Raw genomic sequence first — 26,992 nt, forward strand, 5'->3', positions numbered from 1 at the left:
CTCCCACATTGTGAGCAGATGCTTTAACTTCTGAGCCACCAATTTGGTCTTCTTTTTCCTGACTGTATAGAGGTTCTGCATCTTCGGCTGCCAAGAATATAATCAATCTGATTTTGGTATTGACCATCTGGTGATGTCCATGTGTAGAGTCATCTTTATATTGCTGGAAGATGGAGTTTGCTGTGACTAAGTGTTCTCTTAGCAAAACTCTTTTTAGCCCTTGCCCTGCTTCATTTTTTACCCCAAGGTCAAACTTGTCTGTTACTCCAGGTATCTCTTGACCTACTTTTTTATTCCAGTCCCCTACAATGAAAAGGACATCTGTTTTTCTTTTGGTGTTAGTTCTAGAAGGCCTTGTAGGTCTTCATCAAACCATTAAACTTCAGCATTCACCAGGGCTTCCCTGGTGGCTCAGCTGATAAAGAATCTGACTGCAATACAGGAGGCCTGGCTTTGATCCCTGGGTTGGGAAGATCCCCTGGAGAAGGGAACAGCTACTCACTCCAGTATTCTGGCCTAGAGAATTCCATGGACTGTATAGTCCATGGGGTTGCAAAGAGTTGGACATGACTGAGCGACTTTCACTCTTCAGCATTACTGAAAAATGAAAAATCCAAGGCATAGACTTGGATTACTGTGATATTGAATGGTTTGCCTTGGAAACAGAGATCATTCTGTCATTTTTGAGACTGCACCCAAGTACTGCATTTCGGACTCTGTTGTTGACTGTGAGGGCTAGTCCATTTCTTCCAATGGATTCTTGCCCACAGTAGTAGATATAATGGTCATCTAAATATAATTCACCTATTCCAGTTCATTTTTGTTCAGTGATTCCTAAAATGTCGATGTTCACTCTTGCCATCTCCTGTTTGACCACTTCCAATTTGCCTTTCTTCATGGAACTAACACTGCAGGTTCCTGTACAATATTGTTCTTTACAGCATCAGACTTGACTTTCACCACCAGACACATCCACAACTGGGCAACGTCTCCACTTTGGCACAGCCTCTTTTTTTCTCTCTGGATCTGTTTCTTCACTCTTCTCCAGTAGGAAATTGGACAGCCACCGGCCTTGGGGGCCTATCTTCCAGTGTCATATCTTTTTGCATATATACAGGTGGTGTTTTCGCAGCCTGCCAGCCAGTCTGTGCCTTCTGGTTGAAGTATTCAATCAGTTGACATTTAAGATAATTATTAATATGTATGTTCCTATTGTCACTTTTTAATTGTTTTGGTTCATTTTTACAAGTCTTTTTCTCTTCCCTTTTTATCTTCTCTTGTGATTTGATGAATAACTTCAGTGTTGTGTGTGGCTTCCTTTTTCTTTTTTATGTCTGTGTATCTGTTGTAGATTTTTGGTGTGCAGTTCCTGTGAGGATTTTTCCCCGTGAGGTTTGATACTGCATTCTCTGTATGTGCAAGGTTGTTTTAGTCTCCGTTATCATTTTCCATTTCCATTTCCATTCCATTTCCATTTCCATTCCAATATCAATTTCCATTTCATTCCCAGTATCTTGCACTTGTACTCTCCTCACAATTGCTGGTTTTGATATCATATTTGTGTGCAGATTATTTCTTACATGTACCGTTTATTTGCTTTGACTGGTGAGCTTTCCCATTGGTAATTTTCTTGTTTCTGGCTGTGGCCTTTTTTTTTTCCCCTGCCCCAGAGAAGTTCCTTTATCTTTGATGTAAATATGGTCTTATGGTGCTGGATTCCATTACTTCTGCTTGTCTGTAAACCTTTTGATTTTTTGGACAAATCTGAATGAGAGCTTTGCTGGGCAGACTATTCTTGACTGTTATTTCTTGGCTTTCATCACCTTAAATACATCATGCTTCTCACTTCTGGCCTGCAGAACGTCTGCTGAAAAACCAGCTAATAACCTTATTGGGGGAGAAGGCAATGGCACCCCACTCCAGTACTCTTGCCTGGAAAATCCCATGGACAGAGGAGCCTGGTAGGCTGCAGTCCATAGGGTCGCTGAGTCGAACACGACTGAGCGACTTCACTTTCCCTTTCATGCATTGGAGAAGGAAATGGCAACCCACTCCAGTGTTCTTGCCTGGAGAATCCCAGGGATGGCAGGGCCTGGTGGGCTGCTGTCTATGCGGTCGCACAGAGTTGGACACGACTGAAGTGACTTAGCAGCAGCAGCAGCAACCTTATTGGAGTTCCCTGTTATTTTTGCTTTTCCCTTTATTATGTGTTAATATTTTTTCTTTGTCTTTATAATTTTTTTTCTGTTTGATTAGTATGTGTCTCAGCATGTTCCTCCATAAGTTTATCTTACCTGAGAGTCTGTATTTACTGGACTTTGTTTCCTTTCTCATGTTAGGGGAGTTTTTGGCTATTATCACTTCAAATATTTACTCAGGGCCTTTCTTTCTCTCTTCTCCTTCTGGGACCCCCTAGAGTGGGAATGTTGGTACATTTAATGTTGTCCCAGAGGTCTCTGGAGAAGGTAATGGCACCCCACTCCAGAACTCTTGCCTGGAAAGTTCCATGGACGGAGGAGCCTGGTAAGCTGCAGTCCATGGGGTTGCGAAGAGTCAGACATGACTAAGCGACTTCACTTTCACTTTTCACTTTCATGCATTGGAGAAGGAAATGGCAACCCACTCCAGTGTTCTTGCCTGGAGAATCTGAGGGACGGGGGAGCCTGGGGGGCTGCCGTCTTTGGGGTTGCACAGAGTCGGACATGATTGAAGCCACTTAGCAGCAGCAGCAGAGGTCTCTGAGACTGTCCTCATTTCTTTTCATTCTTTTGTCTGTATTTTGTTCTGCAACAGTGATTTCCACTATTCTTTCAGCCAACTAGTCATTGTTCTGCCTCAATTATTCTGCTAGTGGGTCCTTCTAGTGTCTTTTTCATTCCAGTGATTGTATCGCTAATTCATTTGTTTGTTCTTTAACTGTTAAACGTCTCTTGTATCTTTCTTGATCTGTGCCTCCATTCTTTTCCAAAATCCTGGAACATCTTCACTACCAATATCCTTGTTAGGTAAGTTGCCAATCTCCACTTCATTTGGGTTTTCTTGTGGCTTTTTATCTTGTTCCTTTGCCTGGAACATATTTGCCATCTCTCAGTTTTTCTAACTTTCTCTTTTGGGGGTTTCCTTTCTGCTGGCTGCAGGATTGCAGCTCATTTTCTTCCTGTTATGAGGCACTAGTACACCTCCTTAAAGTTGTTAGGAGGTGCTGGCACCTGATGTTCGTGACAGGATATTTCTATTTGTCCATTGTGTAGCAACATCATGGCAGGTACCGCACCCATGGGACCTCATCAGGTCAGGGGCAAAGAGTGCAACAGTTGTGAGTGAGGCAGTGACAGACTGTAGGCCTCTTGTATTTTCCCTTTCATTGTAGCCACCGGTTTCCCGTCACAAGGCTCTCTCTCTGTTCTGGGTTAAGTCTCTCAGTCCAGCCATGACCCACCAACGTGATTGTCACAAGAGGAGGTCTCTTACCTTCCTTACCTATAGGAATCGTTTCATTCTGCCTTTAACCCAGAGCCTCCCCTTGGGCAGTGACAACAGCCTGGTGATCCAGTCTCCCTTCATAAGCTCTCCTTGGCCTTGAGGTATGGAGTACCCTCACACACACATTCATAGTCAATTTAGTCAATTAAAGTCTCTATAATTAATGGTCTACTCACCTCGCCCTTGAGCATACTGCTCTAGGTATACTGCTGAGTTAATATAACAGCCGTGAAACTTTGGGATAAGATCCTGAACACAGTATACAACCAAGGCAGTATGTGAAAGCACACAGCAGCTCAACAGACCTCACGTAAGCAGTGTTCCTCCTCTTTTTGGGGGGAAGTATTTGAGAAGGATTGGTATTAATAATTCTTTGAATGTTTTGTACATTTTACCAGTTAAACAGTCTGGTCCGTGTCTTTTGTTAGGAGGTTTGTTTTTTTTTTTAATAATCTCCTCACTAGTAACTGTTCATATTTTCTAGTCATGATTCAGTCTTGGTGTTTGTACATTCTAGTAATTTAAGTTGTCAAACTTGTTGGCATGTGATTGTTCATTGTAGCCTCTTACAGTTTCTGTGGTATCAACTGTAATATCTCCTATTTTGTGATGTTTATTTCAGTCCTCCTTGTTTCTCAGGAGTCTAAAGGCTTGTCAATTGTGTTTATCTTTGTAAAGAACCAGCTCTTAATTTCACTGATTTTTCTATTGTCTTTTTAGTTCCTATTTAATGTATTTCCACTCTGATCTGTTATTTCCTTTCTTTTAACTTTGGCCTTAGTTTTTCCTTCTTTTTCTAGTTCTTTGAGGTATAAAATTAGGTTGTTTCTAATTTTTGTTTTTCTATATAGGAATTTATTGTGATGAACTTCCCTTTAGAACTGCTTTTGCTTCATCCCATAAGTTTTGGTATGTTTCCATTTCATCTGTCTTTGGAATTTTTTTCTCTTTGATCTCTTCATTGACACATTGATTGTTCATATGTTGTTTAATCTCTGCATATTTCTGAATTTTCCAGAGAAAGGGGTCAATCGAACAGGAGTATATAACACTTGTAAATATTCATTCACCCAACATAGTGGGTACCTCAATATATAAAGCAAATATTAATGGCTCTAAAGGGAGAAATAGCAGTTTATAATGATAGTAGGGGACTTTAATACCTCACTTGCATCAATGGACAGATCAGACAGAACATCAGCCTTAAATGTGAATGATAATGACAATTGTAAGTTGTATCATGAACCCTTGATCAATTGATACATTTCCAGGCAATAACATTGGTGTAACAAACACATATCAATATGTTTTTAGAAAGTGATACAGTTAGCATTATTGTATAAAGTTGTTAAAGCTTAACACTGACCAGGGGTTTATTATCCAACTTATAGTTGTCATTATCATTCACATTTTGCTCTGTTGGGTTTTTGTTCCAACCTTGTATATGTTAGAAACACAGGTGTATTACCATAACATTTTCAAAACTGACACATGGAGAAATTTCTCATTTCCACAAGATCCACCTTGTCAACTCCAGGTAAAAGAACACACTCTAGGTGAAATAATACCCACAGGACTAAAGAAAAATGCCACCAGAAAGTACAGAATGTCCTGCCAGTGAAACAGTATATTTGAAATAGATGCTCTGTCCTCCTGCATAGAGTGCCAGCTATACTGCCTCTAATGAAATATTAGAATGCTTTATTTAGTAAGACATGCACAAGTACAAAAAAAAAAGTGTTTTTACTCAAATGCAGATGTTCACTATTCATTTACATAACAAATCACTGGCCAGTTACTAGCTTCTGCAAAAATCCCCAGGTCGATTATGTCTTGCAACAATGAAGTATAGGTATATATTTATTGCTGTTTTGTTGGTTAAATGTTTTCTTACAGCTTTGCAGTTCCTCTAGTCATTCATCTGTTGTTCTTTTCCTTTGTGATTTGATGATTTTCTTGAATAGTACACTTTATCTTAAGTGTCTACTATAGGTTTTTGCTTTATGGCTACCATGAGGCTTACACATACAAGTTATCAACTTAAGTTGTTGTAAATCTGAACACATTCTGAAGTTCTACATTCTTACTCCTCCCCACTCCATTATGCTTTTCATATCACATTTTACATCTTTGTATCTTGTATATCCCTTACCTACAGTTAACCCTTGAACAACATGGTTTTGAACTGTGCAGGCTCACTTATACATGGAATTTTTTTCACTAAACTTGTACTATAGGACTACACAGTGTATTCTTGGTTGAATCTACAGATGTGGAACTGTTCTATGGGAATTTTCAAGTAGGTAGCAGGTTGGTACACCTAACCCCTGTGTTGTTCAAGGGTCAACAGTAATGGGATTGTAGTTAGTTATTTTTATTACTACTTTTGTGTTTTAACATTCATACTGGCTGTATAAATGATTAATCTACCATTTTACTACATTATGTACCTTTTTATTACATTTTATTACATTATTTACCTTTACCAATGAGATTTAATTAGTGCCTTTTTTCAGCTTGAAGAAAATTCTGTAACATTTCTTATAAGGCTGGTAATGAACTCCTTTACCTTTTGCTTGTCCAAAAAACCCTCTTCCCAACTTTGAATAACTATTTAGATGGGGAGTGTGTTCTTGGTTGGAAGTTTTTTTTCCTTTCAGCACTTTGAATAGATCCTGCCACTCCGTCCTGGCCTTCAACATTTCTGCTGAAAAATCTACTGCTGGTCTTATGTATGTTACATATTGTTTTTCTTTTGCTGCTTTTAAAAGTCTCTCCTTAACTTTAATTTTTTTAATTATAATCTGTCTTGGTATGTGTCTCTTTGGGAAACCTGGAGAGTTCCAAACAAGATGAACCCAATCTGGATGTCTGTTTCCTTCCCCATTCTTTCTTTAAAATATCTTTCCATGCTTTTCTCTCTCTCCTCCTCCTGGCACCTCCCTAAAATGCAAATCTTAAGTCAGTTCAGTGTTGTCCCCAAAGTCTTTTAAGCTATCTATCTTCGGTTTTGTTTTGTTTTTTTTCCTTTTCGCTGCTCTCACTGGCTGAGTTTCACTCACCTGTCTTCAAATGCCTGACCTTTTCTGCTTCATCTAGTCTGCTGCTGAACTCCTCTAGTGTATTCTTCAGCTCTGTAACTTCCATTTGAGGTTATCACTGTGTGTGCCCACTCCTTTCCTGTGTTCAGTAGCACCTTTATGATCATTGTTTTGAACTCTTCATCAGATAACTCACTTACCGCTGTTTCGGTAAAGGTTTTATTCTGATGTTTCATCATTCCTCTCTTCATTTTCCTTGACTCTCTGTTGGTTTCTATTTAGTAGATGAAACCACCATCTCTCCCAGTCTTGAAGTAGTCGTCTACAAAAGAAGAACCTTGTCACTCAACCCTGTCCTAGCTCTTGGTTGCCTGTCAAACCTTTGTGATTGTTCAAGCAGCCCATTTTATTTCTATTGGCTCCCAGTCTTGGGGGTGTGCCAAGACATTTCAGTGACCCAAAGAAGAGGATCACCATCAGCACCTACATTCAGGCTGATGAGAAGCCAGACCTCAAACAGCAGCTTTTAAAATGTGTGAACATACTCTATAGTCCTGTGGCACCACAAGGGTAAGTCATCTGACTACCAGGGCCCAGTGGTATAGACTTGTGTCCTAGCCAGCAGCCTACAAAGTCGGGGTGCCAGATGGAGGGTAGAAGCACCTTTCTAGGAGATACCGGCAGCCTGGAGCAGTGTGGTGGGAGAGTGCAAAGGCGCCATCCTCTGGCCTTCATCCACAGAGAGCCTTCAGAAATCTCTCTATATAAGCACCAAACCGGAATCTTGCTCCTCAGCCTGAAGCTCTAAGACAAGCAAAGAAGGATTTTTCACACAAAAATTGGGCTATGTTTCAATCTGTGTCTGTGCTGTGCCCTGAGAGTGGTAGCCAGCCAGGAACTATTAACATCTGTTCCACTATCGAGAGGTCCACAAACACAGGACCTGCTAGCCATCACAGCCAGGTGATTAGGGGGCAGCAGACACATGTACAGGCTCCCCTCTGGGAGGTGCTGGTGCTCTGGAGAGGACCACAGGGGGCCGTAGCTGTATGTTTCCGAAGAAATCTGCCCCTCAGGCCACAGAGCTGTGACAGAAAGCCTCTTTCCCAGAAGGACTTGGCACCTCAGTGCTGCTTCTTGCTCTGCCCTGGGTCACCTGTGTGCACAAGCCCTACCAGAGTCAGACACCCAGAGAGAACCCTCAGAAATTGCAGCTGCACACAAAGCTACAAGCCCCTTTCCAGGATGCGAAGGTGGCCCCTGCCGTCCTCCACCCCCAGAGCATTGCATTAGGCCTAAAAGATGTCTGCTATCTCAGAGGCCTGTGCCTCAGGCCGATTGATGCTTTAAGATCAGCAAGTGAGTCTCTTTCACAGGAAGTCTGGGGGCTTCTGAGTCTGCTCCCATCCTGCTAAATACAGTCGGGGTGCCCCCACGTGAGCTCAAACCCTTTACTCCTCAAGGAGAACAGCTCATGTTTCTGAGATCCCTCCCCATGATAGGTCCTCACACGCCGGGTGGGGTCCATGGGGAGGTTGTGTCCCAGCCTTTCCTATTCAGCTCAGTGTAGGGTTTTTTCCTGGTTCACCTGATGAGTAGAAGTTGCTCTGCTAGTTTTATAGGTTTTTTCCAGAAAACAATTGTTCCCTGCATAGATCTGATGTGGCCACAGAAGGAAGTGCAGTCTGGGCCTTCCTGCTGCTTCTAAGTCACTTCAGTCGTGTCCGACTCTGTGCAACCCCATGGACTGCAGCCCACCAGGCTCCCCCGTCCCTGGGATTTTCCAGGCAAGAACACTGGAATGGGGTGCCATTGCCTTCTCCGGGGTCTTCCTACATTGGTATATTCAACTGCAACCCTAAAATACCAGTCAGTTTTTAATGCTGCTTACAAGGGATATTTTGGGACCTGAGAGTTCTCCTGTTGCCTCTTATACTGGGACAGCTATCAGTTCCCACCTCAAGTATCCTGAATCTGAACCTTTACAGTTTTACAACCATTAACCATTATACCTAAATTACAGAGTTTTTTACTTTATGTAAGCTGTATGCTGCCTAGCAAAATAATAATCCCCATAATTTTTTAAAAGATAGAACTGTAACTTCTGAACACATTTGAGTCAGTTCTAATGAGGTGGGTGAAGTTAAGTCAAAAAGAGAAGACAAATATCATATTGCATCTATATGGAATCTAGAAAGATGGTACCGATGATCCTATTTGCAGGGCAGCAAAGCAGACACAGACATAGAGAACAGACTTATAGACAGAGCGGGGGAAGGAGAGGGAGGGATGACTTAAAGGTAGTACTGAAACATATACATTACCATATGGAAAACAGCCAGTGGGAATTTGCTCTATGATGCACGGCACCCATAGCCAGTGCTCCGTGACAACCTAGGGGGGTTGCGAGGTTTGAGAGGGAGTGGGCATATGTATATCTGTGGCTGATTCATGTTGATGTATGGCAGAAACTATCACAATACTGTAATTATCCTCCAATTAAAAATAAAAGAAAAACTGTACCTTGTTCTTCATCCCCCAGCTATATCTTTTACAACTTATAGTAAAATAAGTTGAAACTATACTTATCATAAATATTGCTTTTCAGCAAATTATATACTCTAGTGGCAATTTTCAAGAGAATGCCTTACCTTTTATATCGTAGTTCATAATTTACAAGTAGTCTTTGTTTTCTCAGAAGTTAGATCTACATAGTCCTACTCTTGATGAATGAAAGAACACAAAGTAACTTTTACAGGGATTTTTTTTTACCCTAGAACATCCGTCTAGGTAAAGAATCTTAACAGTGTTCAACGACCTCTTGCTGGAATATTCTGACCTGTTCTCAACAAGGCAGCTTTTGGAGTTAAGATTGTGGCTTCTGTCCCTTCTCTCTGGTGGTCTTTCCTTCCCTGTCGTACTTGTTCAGTAAAAGGGAGAATATGAGTGCTGAGTATAAACGCTGCCGGGCCCTCAGCAATACAAACTCACTGGGCCCATCACCCACTTCCAAACTTTACCACATAGGTAGGTTCTGAGCTGATTACTCAAAGACTGGAAAAATATTCTTGGCTTTACTCTTTGAATTTAGGAATACGGTCCTTCAGGCCTTGAGTCACTCAAATTCCACTTAAAAATGGTATTGAGAAAATTCAAATCAGAAAAGCAGACATTTTATAATAAAATAGCAACAAATTTGGTTTGGTAGAATCTTTCACATACTTACCTACTGTGATGAAACATCTATCTTTTGGGGCTCTTGCCTCCGAAATAATTGTCAAAAACTAGAGAAAATATAAAAAGCAACAAGGGAAAAGCAACAAATAACAACCAATGGATCACTGAAGAAAAAAAATTTCATTTATCTCTAGGTAAACAAAAGCATGACAATCCAAAACGTATGGGATGCAGCAAAAGCAGGAAAGTTTACAGCAATACAATCTTACCTCAGGGAACAAGAAAAAAGCTCAAATAATCTAACCTTACACTTACAGTAGCTAGAGAAAGAACAAACAACCCCAAAGTTCGTAGAAGGAAAGAAATCATAAAGATTAAAGCACAGATAAATAGAAAACAATAGAAAAGATTAGTGAAACTAAAAACTGCTTCCTTGAAAAGATAATTCATAAACCTTTAGCCAGACTCATCAAGAAAAAAGAGAGGGCACAAACCTAAGATTAGGAATGAAAAGGAGAACTTAGAAACCACAGAAATACCGAGGACTATAAGGCAACTATATAAAATGGACAGATTCTTAGAAAGGTACAGTGTCCCAAGATTCAACTAAAAAGAAATACAAAATATGAACAGACCTGTCACAAGTACTGAAACTGTGATTTAAAAACTCCCAACAAATGCTAAGGCATAGATTTGTAATCCCTAGCTCTGCTTACCATAATGAGAGCCTATCTTTTAGGGTGCTGGTGGAATCCGGTCATGGGATCTGAAACCTAACATCAGTATTTCAAAACATGAAGAAAAAAATCTCTCATTATTAATAAGTATGTAAGTACATGTAAAAAAACAAAAACAAAAAACCTCCCAACCAAAAAAGTGCAGGACCAGATGGCTTCACAGGTGAATTCTATCAAACATTTAGAGAAGAGTTAACACCTATCCTTCTGAAACCCTTCCACAAAATTGCAGAGGAAGGAACAGTCCCAAACTCATTCCGTGATACGACCATCACCCTGTCACCCAAACTAGATAAAGATACAACAAAAATAGAAAATTACAGGCCATTATCACTAATAAACATACACAGACACAAAAATCCTCAACAAAATACTGGTAAACCGAACCCAACAGAACATTAAAAGGATCACACACCACGATCGAATGGGATTTATCCCAGGGGTGCAAGGGTTCATCCATACCTGAATGATTTGCCAGACCCCTCTGATCCCTTGAGATTCATTATCTATGTAATTTTAGCATTACCTAAAATGACTGAATCCCTTTCTTTCATTAAAATTTTCTTTCTTAAATAAACATCCACTGCCTCTAAAGCACTGTTTTACTTAGTCTTGAAATCACTTATTTGCTTTCTGAATATCTTCTGGCTATTTCCAGTAAAATAAAGAACAATCTAAATAGCTTAGAGAGACATAAACCTGGTTTGTCTATTTGAATGACAGTTATTTTACTTGATTTTAAGTGAGTATTTCCCTGATTCTCTTGCCTCAAGGACAAAGTCAGTCTAGTTTCCAAAGAAATAAATCTTGGCAGTACCTTTTTATTCAGATCAATGAATGTTACTTGTTTTCAAACTACACATTTAGCATGATGAGAAAGATTGAATTTTCTAGGAAACTGTCCAAGTTTGACATACCTTATGCATCAGGACAGACTGCTTTTTGTTTTGCTCTGACACCAGGCCTGTTGCATTCAAATGCCAGCTCCAACATGTGTGTGTTAAGTGACCTTGGTTTTATTATAAGGTAACATCACTGAGCCTCCATTTCCTCATCTGCAAGTGGGGATGATTATTAGGTGCAGCTTGCGAATTGTGTTGCTATTAGTAAAGTAAAAAGCTGCTGTGATGATTCTATTCTATTGTCTAAGCTTTGTCTTTAAAATAGAATCACACTTTTATTTTCAAGGGTTAACGTTTTTTTCTCCCAAAGGAAAAAAAAAATCACAACTTTGCTGCTTTTTCCCAAGTGTGCCAAGGAAACCACAGACATTGATTTATACCAGCCAAGCATGAAAACAAAACAAAACAGAACCATTTTCATGTGCATTATTGATTATCCAAAAGTGACTGGACAAGATTAAAAAGTCATTTGTCTATTCCATTTATTCTAAGATTAACATTATATAATTATTTGAAATCACATATTATTTGTGTTTTGTGGTTAAGATTAAATGGAGGGGAAGGAGATGGTGAGCTGAGAGATGGCAAAGAGAGGAGAAATCCTCATCTCTATCGATTAAGAAAGTTACCTACAAAGTAGATACTTGGTAGGTCTCTATAAGTAGATTAATAAAACTTTTATTGAGATTTAGTACAGTTTGATTCCAACTTTCTAAAAAATGTACATTTGTGTAAGGATTTGACTGAGAGTTGGCAGAGAGTAGTTGTAAACCAAAAATGTTAATAGTGATTTTATCTTTGCAATGTAATTACAGATGATTGGTTTTTCCTTTTCAGATATTTCTGCATTAGTAAATTTTTATATAATCTATATTTTCTGTAATAAAGTTGGCAATACTAAAAGTAACAGTTATACAAAAATAGCGTACACTTTTATTGTTTACAAAAAGCTTCATGAGTTTTCAACCTGGATTATTAACTGTTTCACTAATAAAAATTTAATTTCCAGTTTGGGGTATTGTCCTAACATAAATGCTCTACACTTTGGGATTACAGTGTCTCTACTTCTGGCTTGTTTGAATGTTGCACCTTGCATATTTTCACCTGCACACAGCTGTTACTAAATCATACCATATTTCTTACAGCATATCAAACTTTTATCTTAGAATCACGGAATGTTGGAATAATAATGTACCTTATAAGACGATCAAGTTTAGGGGTGGAACACTGTGGGTCATTCTTAGACCCACATAGTACTTTAAAAGCCTTTACGACTAATAAAAGACAGTGCTATGAAACAAACAGTTTTAGCGCCCACAGTCTTACCTTCTGCTGGGTGTTTAAATACTATCAGTAGCCTGCAAACAAATATTGTGAGGGAAAAAAAACAAACATTATTGGCTAAGTTTAAGCATTGGGGGTGGTGTTTGTACCAAGGTTTGGGATATAGATTACTCCAATTTGAAGCAGACTTATGATACACAAGTGAACTGTTAATCACTCAGTTGTGTCTGACTCCATAGACTGTAGCCTGCCAGGCTCCTCTGTCCATGGGATTTCCCAGGCAAGAATACTAGAGTGGGTAGCCATCCTCTTTTCCAGGGGATCTTCCCAACCCAGGGATCGAGCCCACGTTTCCTGTGTCTCCAGCGTTGCAGGCGGATTCTTTACCATCTGAGCTACCTGGGAAGCCCATGATATACAAAAATTCATTATAATCACCACTACTTCTTATTGAGTGTTTAGATGCATTAAATCTGTGTACTCTGGGGCTGGGGGTGGAATACCTGGTAGGAGAGAGTCCCAAACAGAGCTATTGGGAAACAAGGCATTGCATCTGAGCACTAAGAGCCTCCAACAGCCTGAAATAGCACAATGATGATGGGGTCCCTCTCTCATAATTGGACATGGAAAATGGTATTTACCTTCTATATTAAAGGGGAGATTAGGTGGTATATTTGGAAAAGGGAAAATTCTTTATGCTTTTTGCCCTTCCAATATATCATAACTGAAAATACAAAAAACACCAAGTCTTGAAGACCTTGGGTTCTGACTCCCCATTTTAGGGGAGAGTCCAGAGGGAGCACCATGATCTACAGTTTCTTGTCAGGGAAAATACAGGCCGCAGGTCACTGGAACCAACAAATCTGGTTTGGGGTTTTCTTTTCATCATATTAATAAAACCCAGATATGCGTTCATTTGCTATTTCCGATCTTTGGATCATGTTGATTTACAGTTAATCTCCTCTTCTATTTTCAGAAGGAGTTTTGGAACACGTACACAAAAGCACAACAAGGAGAGAGTAACAGAGGAAGTGACTGGTTTCAGTTTTACCTTACCTTTCCATTAATCTTTGGCCTCTTCATTATCCTCCTTGTCATTTTCCTGATCTGGAGATGCTTCCTAAGAAACAAGACTCGCCGACAGACAGTGACGGAAAGTCATATTCCTTTCCCTCAACACCTCAATATTATCACTACACCTCCCCCACCAGATGAAGTCTTTGATAACAGCGGGTTGTCCCCAGGCTTCCTGGAATATGTGGTTGGGCGCTCAGATTCCGTCTCCACTCGCCTGTCCAACTGCGATCCCCCACCGACCTACGAGGAAGCCACTGGGCAGATGAACCTGCGGAGGAGTGAAACAGAACCTCATCTTGATCCGCCTCCGGAGTATGAGGACATCATCAACTCCAACTCAGCCAGTGCCATTGCTATGGTGCCAGTGGTCACCACTATCAAATGAAACTGCAAACTTCTTTCTACTATAATCGTTTTTAAAATACTAATGAGAGAACTTTCTAGCACTTTACCACTACATACACGTGCATCTGACTTATTGGACTCTGACAGCATACCACTTCATATTCTCCGATTTGATTTTCATTAGTTCTGTTTCCCACTCTAAACTCTTTATCCATGCTCATTTTTGCTAATGGAAATATGTGAAGAGGGAAAAATACTAGTGGAGGTCTTCCTAGGAGACGTACTTTGGTGTGTGCGCATGTATGTTTATGTATATATGTACATGAACATAGACGTGTGTGTACATCAGCCCAGTATATGGGCACCTGTTAAAAAGTCATTAACATCTATCTAAATCACCCGTAAAGAGAACATTACTCACCAAAATTGGAGGTTGGGGGAAGGCACCAACAATTTGTGTAACAGCAATGTGCTGTTGAATTTTGAAAATAAGATGAACTTAGCCTGCTTTTAAATTTTTACAGGCTTTTGTTAACCTTCTTAAACTTCCTTAAAAGGGAAAAAAATGCATATAGTCAGTTTTGACTTGAGGAACATCTCAGAGGGTGACAGAGAGAGAAGGAAGGCATAATAATTGATACCTTGTTCCTAGTGGACAGCAAGAAAATCACTGGTCCTTCATGGCTTTTGGCTGCTTTCACAGGAGGGATTTTGGTGCTGTAATTGACTGCCTCCCCCACAAAAATTAAACAGTGTTTGCTTAGTGTCCTTGAATGTCACATGCTATTTGTATTAACATCTTGGTGGAGTGGATTTCCTGGCAAAAGAATCATTTCTCAAGTAGATACTCAAATCGATGACAGAACGGATGCAGACTTCTCCTTGGCTCATTGTCAACACTTTCTTTCTCCATGTTACATTGCCTTTTACTCTAGTTGCTCTCCTACCACCCCAGAATCTTCTAGCAAGTAAGAATTTAGTTAAAACCCTGGGAGTTATTTTCTTAATGTTTTTGTATAGAGTGAAGCCTTTGTCTCAAGATCATTACCAGACAATTTTCCCTTAAATTAAGAACTGTGATTTCTGCATTATTCTCCAGTTGGCAGAGGAAGACTGCAAAGTCTGTGTTGTGCCAGGCGCACAATAAATCTAGTTATAGCTGCAAACATATCTCACAGTTGCTATTTCATTTTGTATTTTCAGATTTTTTTAACTGCAGAATTTTTGTTGAAAATCTTTGGAGCAGGGGGAACAGGCTGTGAATGAATTGCCAACATAAACTGGCTAGGAAAGAAGAAAAAATCCAACAGTTATACATGCACTGATAGAAAATGCATTATATCAGTCAGATTTCTGTGCCACTCCCACAACTCCTTAGTGTTGGATAAAATGGCTGATCAGGCAGAAGGCAAGCAGGTTTTGGAAGCGTCTGTCCTGCAGCTTCCATATCCATCCCCACGCAGACTCCCCTAAACCCTAAGGAGGAGGACTGCTTGGGAGGACCTTGAACTAGGAGTCAGATGACCTGAATTCAGATCCCACTCTGCCATACCCTTGCCAGGCCACTTTGGGAAAGACCCATATCTGACCCTCAAGCTCTTTACTTACCTCTGAAATGGCGATAGTATCATTCGCCCTGCCTTTTAAAGTCCCTCCTGGGGCTTTAAAAGGATGCAATGAGATGATATGTGTGAAAGTCATTTGTAAGACCCGAAGAGCACTCTAGGTGTAAGGTCACAGCATTGTTCTCCTTGCTCTCATGGGGGAAGAAGCTTCTGTTTCCCTAAAATGTATCTGAGTTTTCACAGTGAGAAATAGAGCAGGCTGCTCCATTAGTGGCTCACAGGTTCCTAATTTGAGTGTGTGGGCTCTTAGTTCAACACCTGTCATTCTCTGGTCTGTACCAATGCTGGGCCTACTTAATGACAACTGTCCGCTCAGCACAAGCAGGAGTAAGCAAATGCTGGAAAGGGAACTACCGCTGACTGTGTTTAGATAACAGGTTTTACGGCTTTCATGGACTAAAAATTAATAAATCTCGAACCTGGTCTCAGCAGAAATGACAGCATTGTTTTGAATTTGGCCCTGAGTACATGGTAATCTCTGGCTTCTACTTAAAGCTGAGAATGGGAGTGTTTGAGCCAGTAATGTATTTTGGTTTAGAGAAAAATTAAGGCTCCTTTTGTGTGGACTTTTTCTTTTGTCATTAATATCAGGCCTCAGATTAAACCAGCAGTTCTCAACAAATGGCAATGAGCCCCGATGGGAGTCCTTGAGAACATTCAAATTTGAGGGGGGTCTGTGAGACCAACAGTATTTTCATAATAACACCAACACATTGTCTTTTCACTTTCTCTCTCAAAAAGTTGTTAAAAACGTTAGTCATCTTCCCATGCTTTTGTTTGTTTTAGAAAATATAGCTATTTGCTTTAAAATGTTATTTGTGTTTAGCATGTAATGGACTTTTTAATTTGGGGACTTTTTTATATTTTTAAATCAATAAGTACTTATTTTTTTTTCACTTTTACTTTCTAATATGGCAAATACTGGTAGCTATAAATTTCATAAACAAAAGCTCTTTGGTGTCCAGATCCCCAACAAATGTTAAGAATATAAAGGGGTGTGGAGACCAAAAGATTGAAAATTACAGGATGAGACAAAGGAGCAGGATGTTCTATTACTAACTATACATACTTGTCATTTAATTTTACATTCTAAACTCCTGATAGTGAATTTAACGCTGCCTCTTAGAGATACCTGAATTTAAGTATAAGAATGAATGTTGATCCTTGAAGCAAACGCCAAATGCTTACACTGATCAATGGCTATAGCTTTTTAGACCGTTGTCGGAGAACACACTATTCCACACCGTTCACATCAGCCACAGGTCTCATGGCCGCATTCAGGTGATAATGACAGGCTAAGCAAATGTCTAAGATAAACACAATACTTTCTTTAAGAAACAGTCTGTTAGTTTGTTTGATCTTGGTTTGGGTTTGACCTTTTTAGAAACCCTTTTGCTACCCTATCTGGTTTTGTACACTGAGTTTCTTAACATTTGTTATAATTAAAGGGGCTTGTCTGGAATAGTGTCTATTTTTATGCTTTAGCCTTTCTTACCTGACTGATATTACATTCACCTTTGATCATTTTTAATAAATGTTTATTTTTACAGATCTATTTAGTACCTTTCTTAAGAAGTAACTACATTGAATCAACCAGTGTATATTTACATGAAAGAATGGGCTACCTGGTCTTTTAGTGGATCGGTTTCCAGACCTCCATCTGCAGCGATTGTGTCTGGAATCCTAGAACTGGCACTTTTCTGCCTCCCTGCTTTGAATGTCACAATGAATTGTATCTGTTTAAATTAAATGATTTCTCTTTTTCCTATTGACCAGTACAAATACAGATGCTGTGTTTGATTCACTGTTAATGATGACTTCAAGATTGATGATCTGATAGAATAACTGTGGAGGGAGCTTTACCTTGGTTCTGTGTAAATAGCATGTATTTGATAATATTTCACATTTTTAAACAGCTGGTTTACATTAAATTATGGTATTTAACTATTTTATGTTCATTCCAGGTAAGGTTTTTCTTATGTTTCTGTTTTGGGTATGCTAAATAAAGCTATTTTTAAACCCAAAAGATTTCTTCTGCCATTTGTTAATAATTAGATTATGGTGAGGTGATAAACATGCTGTATAAGCTCTTATTGTGATCTTTTTAACATGGTAAAATTATTACACTTCTTTTTTTCTTAGGAATTTAGGGAACACTGCTCAGTAATCAAAAATTACCTGCTGAAAACTTCAGGGTGTTCGAAGCCTAAGAAAGAATGATCCATACTACTTGTGAATGATGCTGGAATGATACAAAATGGGAACACTTGTTCCAAAGGGGTAGACTCAGTTCCCTGCTATAGTGGAGTTTGTCGACTACTGGGAACAGTGTTGTCTACAGATACAAAAGACCTGTGTTTTCTCCTTAGCAGAATAGCTTGCATTTGACATGACACACTGAGAAAGGAAAGCAAAAGATGGAAACGTATATGACCACAGGACATCTCCCTAAGTATAGTTACCTCAAAGATGAGAAGCTGATGTGACGTGTCATTAACTAAGCAAATGTAAATATGACTTGATCTTTATGATATACAAAATTAAAACAATTTACTTATATCCAAGGAAAAATTTTAAGTATAAATTGTAAGCCTAAAATGTATATTTTATAAGTGTAAGTTTAGGTACTTTTAAAAACATCAGTTTCTAAAAATTTTATAACATACATCTTAACACATCCATGAAACCTAAAACCTAGATCAAGATATTTCTACCCGCAGAAGGCTCCCTCTTACCCTGCTTCTGGCTAAGTCGTTTCAGTCGTGTCCGACTCTCTGCAACCCCATAGACAGCAGCCCACCAGGCTCCCCGTCCCTGGGATTCTCCAGGCAAGAACACTGGAGTGGGTTGCCATTTCCTTCTCCAATGCGTGAAAGTGAAAAGTGAAAGTGAAGTTGCTCAGTCGTGTCTGACTCCTAGGGACCCCATGGACTGTAGCCAACCAGGCTCCTCCATCTATGGGATTTTCCAGGCAAGAGTACTGGAGTGGGGTGCCATTACCTTCTCCCCTGTTACCCTACCCTCCTCCTTAAAGAGAACACTATTCTCACATCGATCATAACAGATCAGTTTTTAAAATTTCACACTTGGCTGTAGCCATATGGACTTGTCCCTCTTCCTTTTTCAAAGTATTTCCAAAAAGTTCAGGCTATAAATTCCAGAGCTGCTCTTCTATCTCCTGGCCCTCCTTGAAATCACCTACTCATTCTAAGCCTTTCTGACATACCTAAAGCTCTTTGAGGGCCAGAATTCTGTTTAATCCCTTTACCTCCCTTCCACAAGTATGTGGTTGTGGTTTAGTCGCTCAGTCGTCTCTGATTCTTGTAACCCCATGGACTGTAGCCCGCCAGACTCCTCTGTCCATAGGATTTCCTAGGCAAGAATGCTGGAGTGGGTTGCCACCTAAAATGAGGCATTTCATTGACCAAAACCTTAGTACCTTTCTGGCTGGTCTCTTGTTTGTCTTTGTCTTGTAATTCTTATCACATGCCATTTCCTTAAACTTTGTATGACGATATTTTGTTCTCAGTACTTTTATTTATTTTATCTACTGCTTTTTTTTTTTTTTTTTTTAGAGCAAAACCTGCTATAATCTGGTCCCACAGGCTTATCTAACCTTATTAGTAACTCAGATGATAGATACTTACAAAGTACCTACCTTGTGACAGACACTAATGGGATTAGAAAGCAGTGGTGCCTATAGCTTTGTCCCTGGGAATTAGACTGGCCTAACCTTCTAATCTTCTAATTTGGTATAACCCTAATTCCACCCCATCTCACAATCTTTTGGCTGAAAATTTTATAGTATAAAATGAGTCATTGTCATCATGCAGTCCTATCAGGCTATATTGTGATTTTTATAAGTTTTTAACAATGGAAACAAAGTTTGAAATATTTTCTTCAGAGAACCCTAATATATTAAACAGATGAGAAGATGATGACTGATGACAGAAGTGAGAAGCTTGGAACCTCACTGTCTATGACCTTCCTTATCAATTGCCCTTATTTCAGGTCAAAGTTTCCTCTGCAAATGTTAGAATTTGATGAACATCATCACTTAACATCTCCCATTGATGTCCAGTTTCTTAGTCCCTCATCTTTACACACACACTAAAACAATCTACAGAATCTCTTCCACTAATGGACTGCTTAGAGTTTTAACGTTTTTTCTGGTCCAGTTGTTCCTAACTCACAAGTGTACTGCCCCGACCACCAACATACACTATCAGAATTTTGTCAGCAGAAGCACCACAGAATGCTGACAGTTCTGATTCTTTGTTTTACATCATTTCCATCATCACCATACTGTTTGCTACATTTTCAATAATCAGTCCTTTTGCATTTGTGGAAATGATAGTTTGAATATACTCATAAACTATGTTTTAAAATAAGCATAGAGTTATGTCAATGAACGGAGAAGGCAATGGCACCCCACTCCAGTACTCTTGCCTGGAAAATCCCATGGACGGAGGAGCCTGGTAGGCTGCAGTCCATGGGGTCGCTAAGAGTCGGACACGACTGAGCGACTTCACTTTCACTTTTCACTTTCATGCACTGGAGAAGGAAATGGCAACCCACTCCAGTGTTCTTGCCTTCAGAATCCCAGGGACGGGGAGCCTGGTGGGCTGCCATCTCTGGGGTCGCACAGAGTTGGACACGACTGAAGCGACTTAGCAGCAGCAGCAGTGTACATGAAAATAGGTAACTCCATGTTCTTCCACAAAATCAGGAAAAAAAAAAAAAAAACCCTGCCAAAATCTGGCAGAATCAACTTTATTAGCACTCTGGAAACTACTTAAAGCTTATAGCAACCAATCAAGAAAAAATGTTTCCTTTACCCTGTCCTTAGCCCTGGCTTCCCTTCTCACTGGCACTGTAGAATTCTCGACGAGGTTCCTAGTACCAGAGGGAGAAAAATGAATCTTATCCTCAAAGAATAGAGGTTGGTTGCTCAGCTCTGTATTTTGGCTTCCTGAAGTACCAGCTCAAAGGGTTTATGTTTATTTAACCTGACTTGGAAATCTCCCAAGTTGGAGGCAGCAACAGGGCAGGGTAGCAGGGAGAGAAGGCAGTCAAAATACTTAAAGGTAAAAGCATTAGGGCTAGCAACTAGACAAGGACTGACAGTAGGGATAAACAATAGACAAAGGGAAAAGCTTGGGAGGATAAAGACTTTGAAAAGCTTTCAGGTAGTCTTAGTCATCTAAAAGGTCAAGCATATATCAAAAGCTGGGTACATGCTCTTAAAAAAAAAAAAACAAACCTGAGAGACTTTAAACTCTCCCCTTTGTCTGACCTTCAGGTTCTCTGTAAGCAAGAAGTGAAGGTTATGACAGAATCGCGTATTGTCTGACTGTAAGTCGAAGGTTTTCTCCAACACAAAGAGCCCACCTGCGAAAACTAGGACAATTTTTGAAGGGGGAGTGTTCCGTGTGTTTAAGGAATTCTGTCAAATCACTAATTGACCACTACAGTAACAGAGACTTCAGCCACATCTGACTAAGAATACAGACTTTACAAAATGAGTTTAAAATGTTACTAAAATAACAACAACTAGAACAAGTAGAAAAAACAAACCCTGAGGAGGGGAAGAATCTGATTTCCAGAGCTGCTATTCTTTAATATTAATTCATAGCTCCACCTCTTATTTAGTAGAGTACCCAGTCCCCACCATCTAGGAAGCCTGACTGGAGAACTCAAGCAACCATGGAGCCCACCCTACAGCCTTCTGTGGGCAGGGAAATAGGCCAACAGTCCTATCCCACAGTGGACAGCCAGCAACACACACCTCCAACCTTGTAGCTCAGGCAGTGGCCTCACCCCAAAATAGACCCAGATGACAAGCCCCACTGGCCCAATGATATTATTAGCAGACATGTACAGGAACCCAAACTGAACTGACTGCTGAAGAGTTGTCTCTGACAAAGCAAGCCTGTAAATCTGAAATAGAAAACCACTTTCTCAAATGTGTAGATACCCATGTAAGAAATCAAAGATTAAAACAAAACAAAACAAAAACAAACAGGGAAATAGAAAAGCACCAAAGGAAACTAATAAAGCTCCCAACAGCTGACCCTAAATAGAAATCTGTAAACTGTCAGGCAAAGAATTCACAATCATCTTTCTAAAGGAGTTTAGTGAACTACAAGTACACACAGACACCTCAATGAAATTAGGAAAACAATACATGAACAAAAGTCAAAGTTCAAAGAAATACAAATCATCAAAAATAAAAACAAATTCTGAAGCTTAAAAATATAATGAGTAAACTGAAGAATTCAATAGAGAACTTCAAAAGCAGATTCAACCATGCAGAAGAAGGCAGTGACTGAGTAGATAGGAGTATTGAAATAATCCAATCAGAGTGGGGGGAAAAAGAATAAAAGAGTAAAGAAAGCTGCTAGGACAGATGGAACTCAATAAAAAGAAACAATATCCACACTGTGGGAATTCCAGAAGGAAAAAAAAAAAAAGGACAAAGGGACAGAAAGTACATTTAAAGCAATAATGGCTGAAAACTTCCCAAACCAGGGGAGAGAAATGGACATTCAGACCCAAGAGTCTTAAAGGATCCCAGATAGGTTCAACTTAAATAGGACTACGCCAAGACACAGTATAATTAAATTGTCGAACACAAAGAATTTACAAAGCGGCAAGAGAAGTTATATACAAGGGAACCCCCTAACACTATTGATGGATTTCTCAAAAACATTTCAGCTTAGGAGAGAATGGATGATATAGCCTACACTGCCAAAGACTCCAGCCTTGGGTTACTTAGTAGGATTTCAAAGAACAAAAAGACAAGACAAGAAAGCTTACAGTTTTCTCTCCTCTGTCTTTGCAATGTAACTTTTCTGCCTGGGCTCTCAGGAACTAGCTAATCTATCTGTAGTCCCCCAGACTGGAAAAAATAAGAGCCATTTTAAATATAAGCAGGAAAACCATGACACTTCCGGTTCTATATAAATTACCTTATCTAGCTTAAGCTACTGGGTTTACTTAATAGAGACCTGGGTGTAGAGTCATCAGCATTAAGTGTACTACTTTCATTGTATCTAGGGGTACTAGAAGTCAGTAAGCGCATATTGTTACAAAAATCTGTCAATAGGGATAATAACCAGATATGATTAAATTTTTAAGTAAATGTAACTGAGATAAGAACATTTTGGTAAAATCTAAAGGAATATGTATGTTTTGGTAATGTCCATCTAAAATGGTCTCTCCAAATGCTGGTACATTTGAAGCTAAATTAAGTTAAATGATGGGAATTTATTGAATACTCAGGCCATTTCAAGTAAAGATACAATATTGGAATATTAATTGCTAAACAGACCTAAATATACCTAGTTTTGTCTTGTGAAAGAAACTAAAGATGTCTGGTGAAGAGTAGACTGGTGCATCACAAGCTGGAATGAAGATACTTGGCAGAAATATCAACAACCTCACATATGCAGATAATACCACCTTAATGGCAGAAAGTGAAGAGGAACTAAAGAACTACTTGATGACAGTGAAAGAGGAGAGTGAAAAAGCTGGCTTAAAACTCAACATTCAAAAAACTAAGATCATGGCACCCAGTGCCATCACTTCATGACAAATAGAGGGGTAAAAGTGGAAGCAGTAATAGATTTTATTTTCTTGGGCTCCAAAATCACTGTGGACAGTGACTGTAGCCAAGAAATTAAAGGATGCCTCCTCCTTTGAAGGAAAGCTATGACAAACCTAGACAGCATATTAAAAAGCAGAGATATCACTTTGCCAACAAAGGTCTGTAGAGTAAAAAGCTGTGGTTTGGCCAGCAGTCATGTACAGTCGTGAGAGTTGGACCACAAAGAAGGCTGAGTTCCAAAGAACTGCTTTTGAATTGTGGTGCTGGAGAATGGAGAAGACTCTTGAGAATACCCTGGACTGCAAGGAGACCAAACCAGTTCATGCTAAAGGAAATCAGTCCTGAATCTTCACTGGAAGGACTGATGCTGAAGCTGAAGCTTCAATACTTTGGCCACCTGATGCGAAGAACTGAATCATTGGAAAAGACCCTGATGCTGGGAAAGACTGAAGGCAAAAGGAGGAGTGGCAGAGGATGAGACGGTTAGACAGCATCACTGACTCAATGGACATAAATTTGAGCAAACTCTGGGAGTTAATGGGGAACAGAGGAGTCTGGCTACAGTACATGGGTTGTAAAAAGTCAGATACGACTTAACAACTCAACAACAAAGACTGATACACGACTGGATTCGGTCTCTCTCGTAAGAGAACAAAGTTGTTCTGGAATGCTACTTTGATAATAGAGCGTGTGCTTTTAAGTGATCTACATTTACTCTAGATTTTTTTCCCACTTTACCTCAAGGAATAAAGCTACAGTAAGAAACCATGTGATAATTTCATGAAGGTAGACAAACAGATCAAGGAAATAAACAATCAAGAAAAAGACTGACAGATATAAAGGCAACTATTATTTAATAAAGATTCAAAGGAATAACACTGGAGCTGGGATAGTCTTTTAAATAAATTATTCCAGAATAGTTATATGTATGCAAAAAAAAATCAACTTTTCGTGCATAACTTGGACTGTAAACAAAAATGAACTAAAAATAACTCTATGTAAAACACCTAGGAAAAAAGAGGATAAAATGTTTATTACTTTGGACTAAAGGAATATTTCATACACCACCAAAAACATGATCCATAAAAGAAAAAAAAATGATAAATTTAGTATCTTCAAAATTTTTAAAAGCTCCTTCTCTTAAAAATGCACAGTTATGAGAATGAAAAAAGTTACAAACTAGAATATAATATTGGCAAATCTTGTATCAAATAAAGAAGTTGTACCCCCAATATATAAGGAATTCTCAAATTTGACTGTAAGAAATCAAACAACCAATATAAAAAATAAGGGAAAAAATTGGACAGACACTTGACCAGAGGAGATATGTGGATGCACATGGACATTTGCTTAACTTATCATTAGGAAAATGAAAATTGAAAACACTTAGAGTGATTGTTGGTGAAGATTTGGAAAAATTAAAACTCTCACACATTAAAAAAAAAAAAAGAATTGTTTCACAGAAACCTACGATCCTGTTTGGGTGTTTTAAAATGTTTTCTAAGCTTCTGACAATATCAAAATATTAAATTCTAATGGAAAGTCTCTAGACTTCCAGTTAACTGTGGAGCGCTCCAAAGGGCTCTTGGAATGTCCCAAAGAGAAATCCTAAACTAACTAGGTTCATCTGCAAGGAGTCATTGGCCAGATTCTCATAGAACCCTAACAAATTTAGGGATGAATTTGTCAGGCTAGGGATGGCATTCTCTCTCACCTGGCAGGATATCATAATTATTCTGGCCCACTGTTGCACCCTGGATGAAAAGGAGTATATACTGAGAAAGGCCAGGGAATACACAGAAAAAGTCTACTGGCCACCCATCCACACTACCAAATTCATCAGGCGGTAGGGATGCAACCCCAGAACATGAGCCACATGGGCACTATGAAGATCGTGTAAGCCAGGCTAGGATGAGACATTACATTACTTGTCTTCCAGGAGGAATGAAAAGGTGTATGAGAAAGTCTGTAAATTATGATAAGGTCAGAGAGGTTGTCAAGGAAGAAGTTAAAAACCTGGCAGTCTTCCTGAGTCAAGTGACAGAGGCATTCAGGAGACACCCATATAGACCCAGAGTCCACAGAAGGGAAGACATACTGGCCTCCTGATATCCAGAGAAAATTACAAAAGCTTGAGGCTGGGCCTCAAAACCCATTATCAACCTTGGTAGAGGATGCCTCCAAGGTCTCTAACAACTGAGACTTAATGGAAGAGGCCAATGAGGATCAGTTCAGTTCAGTTGTTCAGTCGTGTCCGACTCTTTGTGACCCAATGCACTGCAGCACGCCAGGCTTCCCTGTCCATCACCAACTCCTGCAGTTTATTCAAACCCATGTCCATCAAGTCGGTGATGCCATCCAACCATCTCATCCTCTATTGTCCCCTTCTCCTCCTGCCCTCAATCTTTCCCAGCATCCGGGTCTTTTCAAATGAGTCAGCTCTTCACATCAGGTGGCCAAAGTATTGGAGTTTCAGCTTCAGCATCAGTCCTTCCCATGAATATTCAGGACTGATTTCCTTTAGGATGGACTTGCTCTTGTTGCCATTTTGAAAAAAGGAGAAATGTTAACTGCTAGAAATTCCCCCTTAAAACATAAAGATGTGATTTCAGCTCTTTTAGAAGCCATGCAGCTTCTGACCCTGGTAGCAGTGATCAGCTGTAGGGGCCATCAGAGGAGGGAGCTTTTGTGAGCCAAGGGAACAGCAAAGCTGACTGAACTGAAAAACAGGCAGCTCAACCGCAGGAACTTAAACAGGTTCCGGCTTTAGTGACTGGTCCCCCCGAACTTCCTAGCCTTCCCCAGAGTTTCCCCACAGGAACAGGAATATGCTAAGAAATGGGGCTATGAGTAGGGGAATCACAGGCTGATATTAAAAAGGAGGGTAAGATTCTAATCTCTGAGGCCTAACAATGGAAACTCACTGAGAGCTTACATGACGCCCTTCACTCTGAGAGGGATGTACTACAGGACTTGATGCAGAAGGCCTTTTCAGTGAAGAGGCTTAAAAGAACAGTAAAATAAGCAATACTGCCTGTGATTTATGTGCCCACAATAACGCACAGACCCATCCAATCCCCCCTTCATTACTCAGGTCAATTGAACCCTGAGGTCCATACCTGGAGGAAGAATGGTAGTTAGATTTCACCCAAATGTCCACACCGTCAGGATAGAAACATCTTCTAGCATTTGTTGATACCTTCACAGGAAGGTATGAAGCCTTCCACACCCAATCTGAAAAGGTGAAACACACCTGTAAGTCCCCCATAAAAGAAATAATTCCTCTGTCTGGACTTCCAAAGTCCCTTGAGAGCAGTAACAGGCTCTCTTTTACAGCCAAAATCACACAGGGGCTCACAACAGCCCTAGGAGTAGACTACAAGCTACATACCTCTTGGTTTTCCCAGTCTTCAGGGAAGGCAGAGAAAATGAACCATACTTTAAAGAAAACCACATTGAAACTCTGCCAGGAAACTCAGGAACCCTGGACCAATTTGCTTCCTATTGCACTCCTCAGGGTCCATATAACCCCCAGGTGTGGTCTGAGATTTAGCCCATTTGAAATGACCTATGGGAGGTCTTTGCTTATTATTAACTTTCTACTGGATGAGGAAGTGAGCCAGGCCATGAGATATACACATAAAAAAAATCTAGCACAAGTTCAGAAGGCAATCCAGGACAATGCCTACAAGGCACTGCCCACTCCCAGTAA

At 39.7% G+C, this 26,992-nt stretch overlaps 1 protein-coding gene across 1 annotated transcript in view; it reads left to right on the forward strand.

Moving 5' to 3' along the window:
* Window positions 1-17,317, forward strand: part of PRRG1 (proline rich and Gla domain 1) — a 143,760-nt gene extending 126,443 nt beyond the window's left edge. The window contains exon 4 of the mRNA XM_061410456.1: window positions 13,601-17,317. Coding sequence (XP_061266440.1) covers window positions 13,601-14,086 — 486 coding nt within the window. The 3' untranslated portion in view covers window positions 14,087-17,317. The remainder of the gene's footprint in view (window positions 1-13,600) is intronic.
* Window positions 17,318-26,992: the final 9,675 nt, after the last annotated feature.

Source organism: Bos javanicus, chromosome X (assembly GCF_032452875.1).
Source record: "Bos javanicus breed banteng chromosome X, ARS-OSU_banteng_1.0, whole genome shotgun sequence".
NCBI classification, from domain to species: domain Eukaryota; kingdom Metazoa; phylum Chordata; class Mammalia; order Artiodactyla; family Bovidae; genus Bos; species Bos javanicus.